The sequence below is a fragment of the Mastigoproctus giganteus genome, chromosome 1 (assembly GCF_048544385.1).
Source record: "Mastigoproctus giganteus isolate SK-2022 chromosome 1, ASM4854438v1, whole genome shotgun sequence".
Classification (NCBI taxonomy): Eukaryota; Metazoa; Arthropoda; class Arachnida; order Uropygi; family Thelyphonidae; genus Mastigoproctus; species Mastigoproctus giganteus.
The window spans coordinates 152,051,010-152,064,773 of record NC_143575.1 but is presented as its reverse complement, the minus strand read 5'-3'; the positions used below and the strand labels follow the sequence as shown (position 1 = coordinate 152,064,773).

Sequence of the window (13,764 nt, the reverse complement as noted above, 5' to 3'; positions counted from 1 at the left end):
TTTGCCCAAACAGTTTGTCAATGGTATTTGTCTGTAGTTCTGAATTAGAGAAAATCCTTTCCTGGTTTTAGTAAATCATTTATGTGGATCTCTCTTGGAATTGGTTCAGAGAAGAGCAACCACAAAAGACCGATTCTGCAAATTGCAACACTTGGAAACTAGGCACTTGCAAAGAGACCTGACTGAAGTGTATAAGGAAATATAAAGTGAAATTGAAAAGGATGACTGCAGGACTGCTGTGCAAAAATTTTATTTCAGCCAGAGAGGCTGATTATTGGAACAAGCTATCAACTGGTATTGTGGAAGGTGTTAGTTTGAATAAATTTAAAGAAGAATTAGATGTATTATTGGATGATATGAGTATTTATTTTATTTTATTTTAATGTTTATTATTATTTTTTGGTGATGCTGTATAAGTTTGTGTCCTTGCATTGTTTGCTACTGCTACTACACCATTTATTCTGAAATATTAAATGGTGTATATCTTTGGAATCTCACCGAAATACATTGTTAATTAGCTTTGCACCACATAAGTCTGATGAAATATCACAATTTACAGTGAAAAACGTTTTTATTGCATGTTTGTTTTGCAAGTTAGATCAGATTACCACTGCATGTCTGACAGTAAATCTGTTAACGAAAATAAGCAACAATTTGGAAAATTAAAAAAAGAAAAGAAAAAGGAGAAAAACTGAAAAAATCTCTTTGTCACCACCTGTATTGCAATGGTGAGATGGAGAATGATTATAAAGTAAAAAGAGTTGTCCATATTAAATATGAAGGGTTCACACTATGGTTGTTGTTATTTGGTTTTTAGGAGCATTAGCAACTAAGGCCATATTGCTCCGGGGATAGTCATTCCCTGACTTTTCCGCATCCTCCGTATTTGGTGGCTCACGAGCTTGAACCCCGGTCTAATCAAGAAGCATGTGCTACGTACTGCTGCTCTTGCCCACCTGGCTACGGAGGCACCTCACACTATGGAACTAGCACATAGAGACAATTACTGATGCTCTGCTCCCACTTTTTATATCTCCCAAATGGCCAATAGCCTAACCTGACAGCATCAGCTACTAGCCTCTGCACATCAGAGCAATATCTTACCCTGCACATTCAGCAGGGTAAGATATTTGTCTGATCCATAAAGGATATACTCTTAAGCAATAGACAAACTCTAGATGGAATCTCCATCTGGGTTTGGATTACAGACCCTTGAAAAACTCCCACAATAATGGCAGGATATAAGCTGACTCTCCCCCATTGGTTTCCAAATGAGTGTGGGAAAAACACAAATAACATGCCTGCCCTGTCAACAGAGTTACAACACATGTGAAGCAGCACTGCAATATAAAGTCTCTAATGATCATATCTCATTAACCTAACCTGGAAATGACTAACCCACACCTGGAAGGGAGAGCTGGCTCCAGAAGTGACAGCATATTGCTAGCCCACCAAACCTTGGCTTTGACACCAAGTGGTTGTGAAACACCAATGGCCCTCACATAAACACCCACTATAGCATCAGTCTTGTCACTGCCACAATCATCTCCATCTAATTAGACATGGCATCTGCCTGCCATACTTCTCCCAAAAGATGGCTCATCTGTGCCTAACAAGCAAGTTTGGGACAAAGTTCTGAAAGGAATACCCCATCAGGTAAGACTTCAGTGGGCCTCAGAGCTTTCTGTCAGATTTATGTCGACCCTTGCTCTTCTTGAAGGAGTGTACAAAAGTGGACCCTCAAAGGACCCTGAAATAGATGAGAAAAGAATGACTGAAACTGTAGTGAGACAAATAATTAAATACAGTGAAATTGAATCAGACAAACTTGACCATGGTTAGGACCTGGCAGCAAGTGATGCATCATTTCAGATATGTAAACCATGCACACTGCACCAAGCTGGATGTCCTAGTAGCTGGTTAGTTGGTTATATGATATTTGATCTTTAGTCCATAATGTGCCAACTCAAAATGCTCATCCTTGATAGCCTATAAATAGGTTGCCACATCAACTGAAATCCAATTAAAATAATGGATAAAATAATAGTTTAAAGTTTCATATAAACTAAAATAGCTTATTTAAATATAATTATATAAATTAATTGATTGTAGAAATTTAAAAATGTCAGATATATTATCTCTGTCAGATAAAATCTAAATGATCAGCCAGCTGACTGGAACAAAGGGGTGCTCTTAAGAAGAAAGGCTTAAGTTTTGCAAATTACAGTGTCTGGAGACTAGGCACCAGTGAGGTGATCTGATAGAGGTGTATAAAGCCTTGAATGGTTTGAGCATGCTCAATGCTGATGGAATTCTTCCTCTTGCTCAGAATAATCACCTGAGAGGGCATAAATTCAAATAGAGGAAAGACAGATGTAGGATAGATATGCGGAAATTTGCCTTTAGTCAGCGGGTGGTTGGTTGGTGGAACAGACTTCCATCCCTTGTCGTGGAAGTTGATAGCCTAAATAAGTTTAAGGCTCAGTTGGACAGGTATTTCGAACGAACAGAGGGGTGAAGTGGAAGTGGTTATTTTTTATTTATTTATTTTTGGCTGATGCTGCATAAGCTTGCTTTCTTGCATCAAATGCCTCTACTAATGCTAATGCTAAGATCAAGTGTGTTGGCTGTATGATTAGGATTGTCTGATATTCTTGTAGGTAAATGAACAATCTGTGCAAGGTCATTAGTAATTGCAAAAGCCTCAGCATCTCGACCAGCTGGAGTTGTGAACATTAAAATCACCAAGGAAAATTACCTCACTGTTAAGAAAGCTGGACTGGAGAAAGCCAAGTTGCAAAGAGAGGAAGTCAAAGAGCTCCAAGTGATTAGTGGAGCTGGGAGAACGGGAGAGACAACAGATGAATTTGACACAACGAGGTAGAGAGATTTTAAGCCAGAGAAGATAGAAAAGAGGAGATTCCAAATTACCAAGTCTCTAACAGGGAATGTTGGAACGGACATATGCACAAGTACTACCTTTGAGGCATCTCCGTAGCCAGGTGGGAAGGAGCAGCAGTGCGTAGCACATGCTTCTTGATTAGACCGGAGTTCGAGCCCGCCACCACCAAATATGGAGGATGCGGAAAGTCAGAGAATGACCACCGCATATCCCGGAGCAATATGGCCTTAGTTGCTAATGCTGCTAAAAACCAAATAACAACAACAACTACCTTTGAGGCGAAAGGAATCGTACAGCGAATAATTTGGGCAAATGAGATGAGCAGTAGTTGAATTAACTGATAACTGAGATTCTGTCAGAAAAAGTACTGGAGTTTGGCAGACTGCAAGTGGAAATGGACATCATTGAGATTAGAATTCAGACTACGTATATTTGTGAAATGAATTGGGAGGTTTAGATCTTTTCACAGATAAGTTTACTATTAGTTTTACAATTCATGGTGTATTCAATAGTAAAAAAAGTGGGTGGGACATGCTGTATGAAGTAATGAAATTTTTGGATATGGCGTGCACGTGGTAAGAATATACCCAGATCCTTGACATAACGTGGCTTTGACAATTGCAGGTAGTTCATGCTGACAGCTTGAATAAATTCAAAGGTCAACCAGTTAGTTACCTGGGTGAGAAGGGAAGCAGATAATTTTTATTTTCTTATCTTCTTGTGTGTTTCTTTTTTTTAGCCAGTGCAGCAAAAGCCTGTGGCTTCCTTGCACCATACGGCAAATACTATTACCATCTCTGTTATTCATTGTAATCTGTTAAGCTTGTAACATTAGCCTTCTGTGGTAATATTAACTATAACTCCTTTCTGTATTATTTCACACTTCTTCTGGTCTTTTCCATCCAGGGTATGTATGCTTGAATATCTATCTGAATGTTCACTTCCTTGAATGAATACAGTTATTTATTTATTTAAGCATGTTAACCCTATAATCAGATTTAAACCCCAGTTATTTATTTTTAATTAAAGGCAGATGTTAATCACTATTTTGAAGAGCACGTTACAGTATTAAAACTCTGGCTAAAGAAAATTTCTGCACATCTTTCCTCAGCATTCCTCTCTTGCAGTGTGTGTGTGTGTGTGTGTGTGTGTGTGTGTGTGTGTGTGTGTGTGTGTGTGTGTGTGTGTGTGTGTGTGTGTGTGTGTGTGTGTGCACATGTCATTCAAGAAACAGTAAAGCTTTAAAAGGTATTAAAAGTATATGGGAAACAAAAAGTCAAAAAAGCACCACAAAAATATTAATATTACAAAATATTTGCAAAAATTTTAAATGGGCTTCAAAAGTGTAGTAATTAGAAGCATAATTCATCTTAATCCATTAACTCAAGTTATGTACAAAGAGGTTATAATTTGTTTAACAAACTAGGGAGTTAAATTTTAAAACTTACCACTATGTGGACCATCTAATTTATGGATATTATTAAGTAATACACTAGATTGCGTAACTGGAAGAGGCTGACTGATTCTTTTCTCATTTGCATCTAGATTGACAGGAAATTTTTCTCCATTATCTCCAAACAGCCATTCAGCCTGGAATATAGATATATTGTAAAAATTTCATTAAAAATATACAAATGATCATGTCAATTATTTCCCTATCAGAATTTAAAAAAGGAAATAAAATGAATATTAAATCAGATAAAGGTCACAAAAAAGACAAATATTACAATTATGATATATTTATTTATTTATTTTTCATCAATAAATGGAATAATATACGAGCAAGGCTGGAAACAAGGGACAATTGCTCTGGGTATTAATTGATCAGGGGCACTCTGAATCTCAATTTTTATAATAAAGTTGTTATATATTAAGTGGTATTCAATGGAACCCCATACAGCATAACTCAAACATCCCCATGCTTAAGTTGTTGTTGTTGTTATGGAAGTTTAAAGGCGCATAAGTTACTATGGCTATAATGCGCCCATTCATTTTTTTATGTAGGATCATGCTTAAGTCAATTCATGGGGATGTTGGTATTAGGCACGAAGCATAGTGCCAAGCAAATCAGTTAATGGACTTTGAATTTCTAATTCTATACAGTACTTATATTGTTGTTGTTTGGTTTTTAGGAGCATTAGCAACTAAGGCCATATTGCTCCGTGAATATGTGGTGGTCATTCCCTTGACCTTTCCGCATCCTCCATATTTGGTGGTGATGGGCTCGAACGCTGGTCTAATCAAGAAGCGTCTGCTATGCATTGCTGCTCCTTCCCACCTGGCTACGGAGCTATACAGTACATAGTAAATATTGTACTGTACAAAGTAATGAAGCAGTGCCTGATAAATCAATTAATGGACTTCGAGTTTCAAATTCTATTACTGTACATAGTAAATATTGTAATGAAACAAAACCCAATAGTAGATATCACAGCTGTAAAGTTTCTTCTCAAGAAAGTACTCCAAAAATAGACATTACAAACAAGTGTAATGTTTCTTTTTGGTATCAGAAATAACAAGTTCGAAGGTCCTATTAATATTTCAAAAGAGACTGTAGAATCTCTCTGATGCTGACTTCTTTTTAGGAATCTTCAAGAAAATGTAGACAAAAAAATGTTTGATGATCAGGGACAAGACAAATCAGTAAGGCCGGAGGTAATATTCAGGTTTTCTGAAAGGACAGTTTTAACTTGAAAATCTTAACTACTATGGGATTTTCATGGAAAACTACCAAAAGACTTAGCCACTTGTTGCATAAATTTATAAGAAGTCTATTCTGTTTATATCAGAATGATATTGATCCAAAGATAGCAACCTCTGCAACAAGTTCAAAAATCTTTGTTTTGTGCTGCCTATTGAAAAAGATTTACTACAAGAATCTTTTTTGATCATCCATGATATAAACATGAGCAAAACTTTCTTAAATATATGGGTAGTGCTATGCATTTTACTGGCTTTGTCAGTAATCGTTCCACTGAAAGGAGTTTCTCAAATTTGAAACTAATTAAAATTTAACAGTGGCCCATAATGAAAGACAAGAGGTTTTTGTCATTGGCAATGTTATCAATTGAGAATGCTAGTAAGATCAACCTGTGATGCATTTCATTGGCCTTAAGGCTTGAAAAGTAAATTTTATGTAGTGTTAAAATGTATTTACTGTTTTATGCTTTTGTTAATTTTATAAGAAACAAAATCATACATCATATATATCAGTAAAATATAATTATTTTCAAATATTTATAATTAGTTAATAAAAGCTACATTGTCATTGTCAATTTTATATATGAACCAGAGCTATAATGCTCAATATGTTCTACGTTGATATCAATATTTGTAAAAGAATGATATGTAGAACAATTCCGTATGATGCTCTCCAGAAATTAAAATGAAAACAATTAAAAATTGAAAATCTTACATTACAGTAAGAAATAATTAAAATCAATTAAATGCAATTAACGCAATTAAAAATTGATTTTTAATTGTTTTTGTTTTAATTTCTGGAGAGTATCATACAGAAGTGTTCTACATATCATATTGAGGTAAACTTCTCGTATTCTTTTACAAATATTGTCATTGTCAAATAAATCTTTATTTCCAATAAAAATAATAAAGATTTATTTTATTGTTGTCATAGGCATTATAGGGAATATAGCCCTGCAGACTATTACAAAATAATAGGAGCTTAAAAAATTTATTATTCAAAACTAAATAAGATACAAAAATAAAAGTGACATTTTTTAAAGGATAACTAAAAAAGTTTCTTAACTATAGCGCTTCCTATGAAGAAATTTGAAATACTTTACATAAGGTCTCTACATCAATGGATTTCACAGCATGACAGAGCCTGCATTTCTTCAAGCACTCAAAATTCTGAATTTTTACTTAATCTCGTTTCTCTCCCTCTGCACTGACAACACACAAAAGTGGCATTCCCTGTGATTCCATGGAGTGCCCTGCATATTGTTCAACAGAGGAGGAACAAAAACTTTTATCTTTGGAAAAAAAAAAAAAAAAAATCATGGAACAAGTAAATATATGGGCTGTGTTAGGGTGACTAATAGCAAAAAGCAGTTGCATGTATACCTTTATGTATACCAACGTTAGAAACATAGTAAATAAATTTGGGAAGGATTTTTGCTTTTGTAAAGGTGACAGGATCAACAATTGGTAACAGTGATACCAACAGATGACGTTACCTTAGCAAATTCTAAATGGGAAGCATTCAAGGAATTAATCATGTGAGCTATTAGGCTTTTCATTCCAACTGAGTAATACTGTTCAAGGTTTGGTCCTAAATGGATGTCAGATGTGGCAGTGAAGAAAAATGCATGGGAAGCATATAAATTATCATGTGATACAGAAGCCTATGATAGATATAAGCTAGCCTGTAATCAAATCACAAGGGAGGTTAGGCAAGGGAAGGCAGATTACGAGAAATATTTGGCAAAGGATGCAATAAAAACAGCAGACTTTTTTTGTTCGTGTAAACTCTAGAAGGAAGGGAATGAATCAAATTGGTTTCACTTGATATCGAGGGTTTGACTCTTGATGATGCTGCTCAGGTTGCTGACAAACTGAATGAGTATTTTGCATTCACATGATGAATATGTTATCAAGCATCGGTTTGCAGTGGAAGAGGAACTGTTGAAGTTGAACATAAAAAGTTATCTAGGGTGGATTATGAGAGCATCTTCAGATTCAGGAGAGGTCTCTGCAGACTGGATGTGTGCAAAGGAGAATCAAAGGGTGTCACAACTAATCAGACTTGTTGGTTTAACTTCTGTTCCAGGTAAAATAATGGAGTCACCAGTTAAAGAAAGTAATGCTTGTTTGTTGCTTGGGTTTTATTGGTGCATTAGCGACTACGGCTATAATGCGCCACAACCAGGTGATATATAAAAATTTTTGTTTCACTGATCTAATTACTTAGGTCACCATGTCAATATATAAAATAACAAAAGGTATAAAATGCAAAAAGATAAATCAATAAAGAAATAACAATATTAAATACAAGTAAAAATCTTTATTGATTTATAAAAGCTAAAAATAGCCGACACATGGTCATTGTCAGATAAAATCTGACTGAGTGTATACGGCTCAGTCAGATGATCAAAAGCGGTAAAACGGATATTGCTAAAATCTGGACAATCAATGTGTCTGATAGTTAAAATTGTGCCACAGGACTCACACATAGGAGGGTCATCAGCCCTCAGCAAAAACGAATGAGTCAAATAACTATGTCCTATGCAGGTCCGGGCAAGAACAACTTCCTCCTTACGATTCCTGCGAAGACTAGACTGCCACGGTTCAATTACAGGCTTTATACGATATAATTTATTTGCAGTCTGTCTATTCCACGAATCCTGCCACTGGGAGTGTATCTTTTCGTGTATTATTTGCCTGTAGTCTGTATAGGGGACTGACAGGCAGCGATTATTATTGGGGATTGCTGACTTGCCTGCGGTGTCAGCCAAATCATTTCCCCTAATCCCAATGTGGCTGGGAATCCAGCAGAAGCGGATATTATATTCACATTCATGGAGAAAGTGAATCTTCTGCTGAATGCTAGACAGAACTGGATGATAATTATATCTCACAGTTATTAAAGCCTGTAACACGCTGAGAGAGTCAGAATATAAAATGAACCGTTGGTATTGGCATTCACTAATGTGATCCAAGGCTAACTCTATAGCGTGCAGCTCTGCAGTAAATATGTTGCATTCAGAGGGAATCTGCTCCGATGTAGTGCTGTCTGTAAAGACAGCAGCAGATCCCACATATGATTCCGACTTTGAGCCTTCTGTGTAAACTGGCACGAAGTCAGAATGTTCAGCTCGGTGTGCTGAGTAAAGCTGCAGGTAGACAGACGATGGAGTGTCCGACTTTCCCAATTTCTAAGGGACAAGTCACATGGTGGAAAATGAGCATGCCAGGGTGGAAGGGGTTGCTTCGGTGTTTGAGCAACCTTGTCTACCTTGATATTAAGTTCTTTGAGTAGCTCTTGGAGATGAATACCAAAAGGACGATTGGCAGTCTTACGGGTGTTGTACAAATTTTCCCATTGTGGCTCAAAAATGGATAGCCACATAGGATGGTCTGTGGAAGCGATAACGGCGGTTTGTTTGCTTCGACGTATAAGCTCTGGACTGGAGATGTTCGATATGCTCCAATAGCGGTACGGAGAGCCAGATGATGGACAGGATTCAGCCATCATCATCCAGTTCTGTGCAACGAAGTACACTGTCTCTGGCCGAATTGTATACCAGGGACCCGTAATCCAGTCTGGATCGTACAAGTGCACGGTAGATGCATAGTAGGGTGCATCAATCCGCACCCCAAGATGTAGAGGAAAGAGAGCGCAGAATATTCAACCCTCTTGTGCACTTTGTGCGGAGTTGACGGATGTGATCCAGAAAGGTCAACTTTTTATCAAATACGAGTCCCCAGAATTTTATGTCCGCCGCTACTGGAATAGCATTTTGTCCGAGCATTAATTCAGGTTCAGGATGAAGATTACGCTTACGACAAAAGTGCACGCAAACAGTTTTCTCCGGCGAGAGCCTGAAGCCATTAGCAAGTGCCCAGGAATTAAGGCGATCAATGGCTTTTTGCAGTTGTCTTTCAATAACCCTCATGTTGCATGACTGACAAAATATGCTAAAGTCATCAACATAGAGGGCACATAGAGGGTTCGTGTGGGATCCTCACGAGAGAGTGAGGATCCCACACGAACTTGGAAAGATCGATTGGCTAAAAAGTTTTTAATAAAAATGGGCAGTTGCCCCCTAAGACCAAGGCTATGCAGACCTTTTAAGATGCAAAATTTCCAAGTTGTGTCATACGCTTTCTCCATGTCAAAGAACACTGACACCAAGTGTTCGCGTTTAAGGAAGCATTCCGGATGGATGTTTCCAATCTAATAAGATGGTCCAAAGTGGACCGGTTCCTTCGGAAGCCGCACTGGATGTTGGAGAGAAGGTCATTTGATTCTAAATACCAGATTAAACGAGAATTAACCATTCTCTCCAGGATTTTGCACAGACAGCTAGTCAGAGCAATAGGACGATAATTTCTAGTGACTTTTGGATCCTTTCCTGGCTTAGCAAAGGCAAGAACGGTTGCCTTGCGCCAGGAATCCGGAAACTGCATTTCAATAAAGATTCTGTTATACAGAAGGAGCAGATAATCCATAGATTTTGGCGAAAGATGCTTAATCATTTCATAATGGATGCCATCTGGTCCAACAGCACTTGCTTTGGAAAGAGCAAGGGCTCTTTTCAGTTCCTGAATAGTGAATGACCCATTGTAGGGATAGATGCTCTTAGACTTAAAATTAAGTGCCTGTTTTTCGAGTTTATGTTTCAGCACCACTCTGGGGAATACGAAGATGTTGCAGAGATGTTAGAGAATGTTTCCCCAAGAGAGTTGGCTATTGCAGTTGGATCTGCAATAGAGCACCCATTATAATCTAGGATTGAAGAAGGGTGGGATGTATACTTTCCCTTCATTTTCCGGATTTTATCCCAGACTACCTTAGAGTTGGTAGACTGGTTAATAGATGATGTAAAATGGATCCATGATTCCTTTTGACTCTGATGATGGATGTAGCGTGCTTTGGCTCGTGCACGTTTAAAGGCTATAAGATTAGTTGTGGTAGGATATCTGCGGAATATCCCCCATGCTTTGTTTTGGGCCTTTTTTGCTGCTGTGCATTGGGAATTCCACCAAGGTTTGGGAAATTGTGGAAACCGGACAGATGTTTTTGGAACTGCATTCGCAGCTGCTTGGACAACGATTTCTGTGATGACGTTACTGCATCATTGATAGGCTCCTGACTGACTGTACTTAGGTCAAAATTTGCCTGATGTTGGAAGGCAGGCCAGTCAGCCTGATCAATCTTCCACCATGGTAACCTGAAAGGAAGACATGGTCTCCCACTGTGTAACAAGTTTATCACAGGGAAGTGATCACTTCCATAAGGGTTCTCATCCACTTCCCAAGTGAAAGAAGGGAGTAGAGAGGGGGAGCGGATAGAGAGATCAATGGCAGAAAAAGTACGGGTAGGCATGTGGAAGAAGGTGTTTGTTCCAGTATTTAGAAGGGAAAGGTCATTGTCATTTAGCATACGCTCTATGACTCGTCCCCTTCCATTGATGTTAGCACTACCCCACAGGATGTTATGTCCATTAAAATCCCCGAGAAGTAAGAAAGGGGGAGGCAACTGCGTTACAATATCATCAAGGTCTTCCTGGGAGATGTTAGTCCCAGGTGGCAAATAAATAGAGCAGACGGTTAATAAAAATCCCACTGTAAGGCGAATTGCAACAGCCTCTATGCTAGTTGTAATTAGTAAGAGCTGAACTGGTGTCTGGTTGTTCACAAGGATAGCCACTCCTCCGTGAGCAGGACCATCCGCAATTCTATCCTTACGAAAAATTGTGATGTTATGCATGGTGGGATCATCTTTTGCCTTTAGATAAGTCTCCTGCAAGCAAAAGCAAACTGGCTCGGGCTTTTGCAGGAGGGCCTTGATGTCATCAGTATTTCGCCGGAATCCACGACAATTCCACTGTAGGAATTTAGCCATTATTTAGGCTTGGTGGGTCCATCAGGCGGCTTCCGAGATGCCGAGGGCTTACTTTTGTCAGTCTTGGATTTATCTTTTTTTGGGAAGAATGGACGCTGTCCCATGTCCATTTCTACCTCCGCAAAGAGTTCCAAGACTGATTCATCCGTTACCTCCCTGTGCTCGACATCCATTGTTTCTCTTATTACTGTTGACTCTTTACCACTTGGTTTTGGTAGTGGTGGAGCACTAGGAGGTATGGATATAGGAGTGGCAGCTGACTGCGTTTTTTTGGTGGGCTTTTGTGAACTCAATAAATAGCGTGCAATCGGAGTGAATGACTCTCTTGGTGGTACAGTCATCTCAGTTTGCGTACCGATAGTGCAGTTCGCAGAAACCTTCTGGGCATATGAAGGTTTCCCGCTATTTATTGGTTGCATGCGTTTTCTAGCCTCTGGGTAGGAGATATTCAGCTCTGTATTAGTTTTTGGATCTCTTTTTCATCCTTCCACCGCTGGCATACTCTGGAGTAGGCAGGGTGTTCTCCTTGGCAATTTATACAGATCGGTTTGGAAGCCGAACGTTCCTTGCTCTCGTGATCTTTCGAACCACATCGAGCACAGGCAGGGTTACCACGACAAGCCGTTTGTGAGTGGCCGTATTTTTGGCATTTAAAACACCTCAGTGGGTTTGGGATGTAAAGCCTCACGCAGTTTAAGTAGCCTGCCTTGATGGAACTTAGAGGCCATGGGGTGTTAAATGTTATGAGGGGAACTTGGGTAGGGACAAGATTCCCATCCTTCCGCATTGATATTCTCTTGACAGCCGTCACTCCTTGGTCTTTTAGTTCAGAGCAGATCTCTTCTTCAGAGACATGAAGAAGATCCCACTCTGAAATGACACCTCGTGAAGAGTTCAAAGTTTTGTGGGGTGTTACAGTGATCGGTATTCCCCCTATGGATGTCGCATTCAGGATTCTTTCTGCTTGCTTTGTACTTGAAGCTTCGATTAAAAGATCGCCAGAGCCCAGCCGTTTTACGGATTTTGGTGATCCTGCCAACCCTTCTAATCCTTTCTGGATAAAGAAGGGTGATATCTTCCCAATTGACTGCTCTCTGGTAGAATGAGGAAAAGCGGTGTTATAGATGGTGTTTTTTTCCTCAGTTCTGGCTCTTTTTGCAGAATTGCTCTCACTCTCATCTGGAATTAAAATAACTGTTACTAAATTAGGTAGGGGCCTTGTTGGGGCCCCAGAAGAAATTGGATTTAAATTACTCATATGAGTAAAGAGAAAGTGTCTGATGCCTAAGTACCTCACCCACCACGGAGCCCTACGAGGGGACGCCCACCCGTGAACTAGCACCATACCCATGTTACCAATAAGTCTTTATCCTGTCCCAGGACCATAGGGAGGGAGACTTATTGGAACGCAGTTGACCCTAGCAATAAAATACAACCCGCCGACTGATCCCAGTCGGGCCGGTCCGGGACCTCCCGTCTTGTCGAAGCAGGGGCCAAAGTGGTGTATTAAGGCTGGGCCCCTCAACCACCAGGATCCCTCTTTCCGAAATCCATGGGTCGCAGCGCACGGCTGCACACGCCGGATTCCAAAGATGTAACCCTGGAACCAAGGTATGGGCGTTAGACCCCAGGGATGCTAGTCTGGAAGTCCAGCAGTGTCACTGGGAGGTCCCCTCAGGTGTCCACGTCGAGGGGAGAAGTAATGCAGGATCACCTAGACAAGACTACAGTTATATTTCACACAGCATTTGTTAAGGGGGAAACCTTGTCTGACAATTTGATTGAGTTGTTCTCCCCCAAGACCTATCGAGTGGGTGCACAGCCCGGTGAATTTAACTGACCGTCTGGCTAAAATTTAAGCGATTCTCGCGGTACCGTAGGGTACTGCACACTGATCTTGATTAATATTAATTTGAACATACTATGTGATTGAGATCAATGCGACAGGAGCATATAATGTTAAATTATGTAATAATTTTTGCTCTGGATTGCTTAAGTCGCAGTTATAAATAACAGAAAATTTTATAATATTGTGAAGTACTACACTTCCCCACCTGGCTGCCAAAATTTTCTGGGGAAAATACTGGATTGGATACTATGATGTGGTCACAACGGAACTAGATGAAAAAAGAATTTTGATATCGTGCATTTCAGGAAATGCTTTTGATACTGTTGCACATAAAAGATTGCTGTACAAATAGTCAATTGTTGTTATGGAAGTACTTAGTTTGAATAAATTTAGTGAAGAACTAGACAAACCATTGGAGTGGATGGA

General features: G+C 39.2%; 1 protein-coding gene across 6 annotated transcripts in view; it reads right to left on the bottom strand.

Annotated features, from left to right (window-relative positions):
* Positions 1 to 13,764, bottom strand: part of RhoGAP19D (Rho GTPase activating protein at 19D) — a 661,344-nt gene that overhangs the window by 24,403 nt on the left and 623,177 nt on the right. For all 6 annotated transcript variants that reach the window (XM_090374624.1, XM_090374649.1, XM_090374631.1 and 3 more), the window contains one exon: positions 4,351 to 4,492. In XM_090374624.1, coding sequence (XP_090230750.1) covers positions 4,351 to 4,492 — 142 coding nt within the window. The remainder of the gene's footprint in view (positions 1 to 4,350; positions 4,493 to 13,764) is intronic.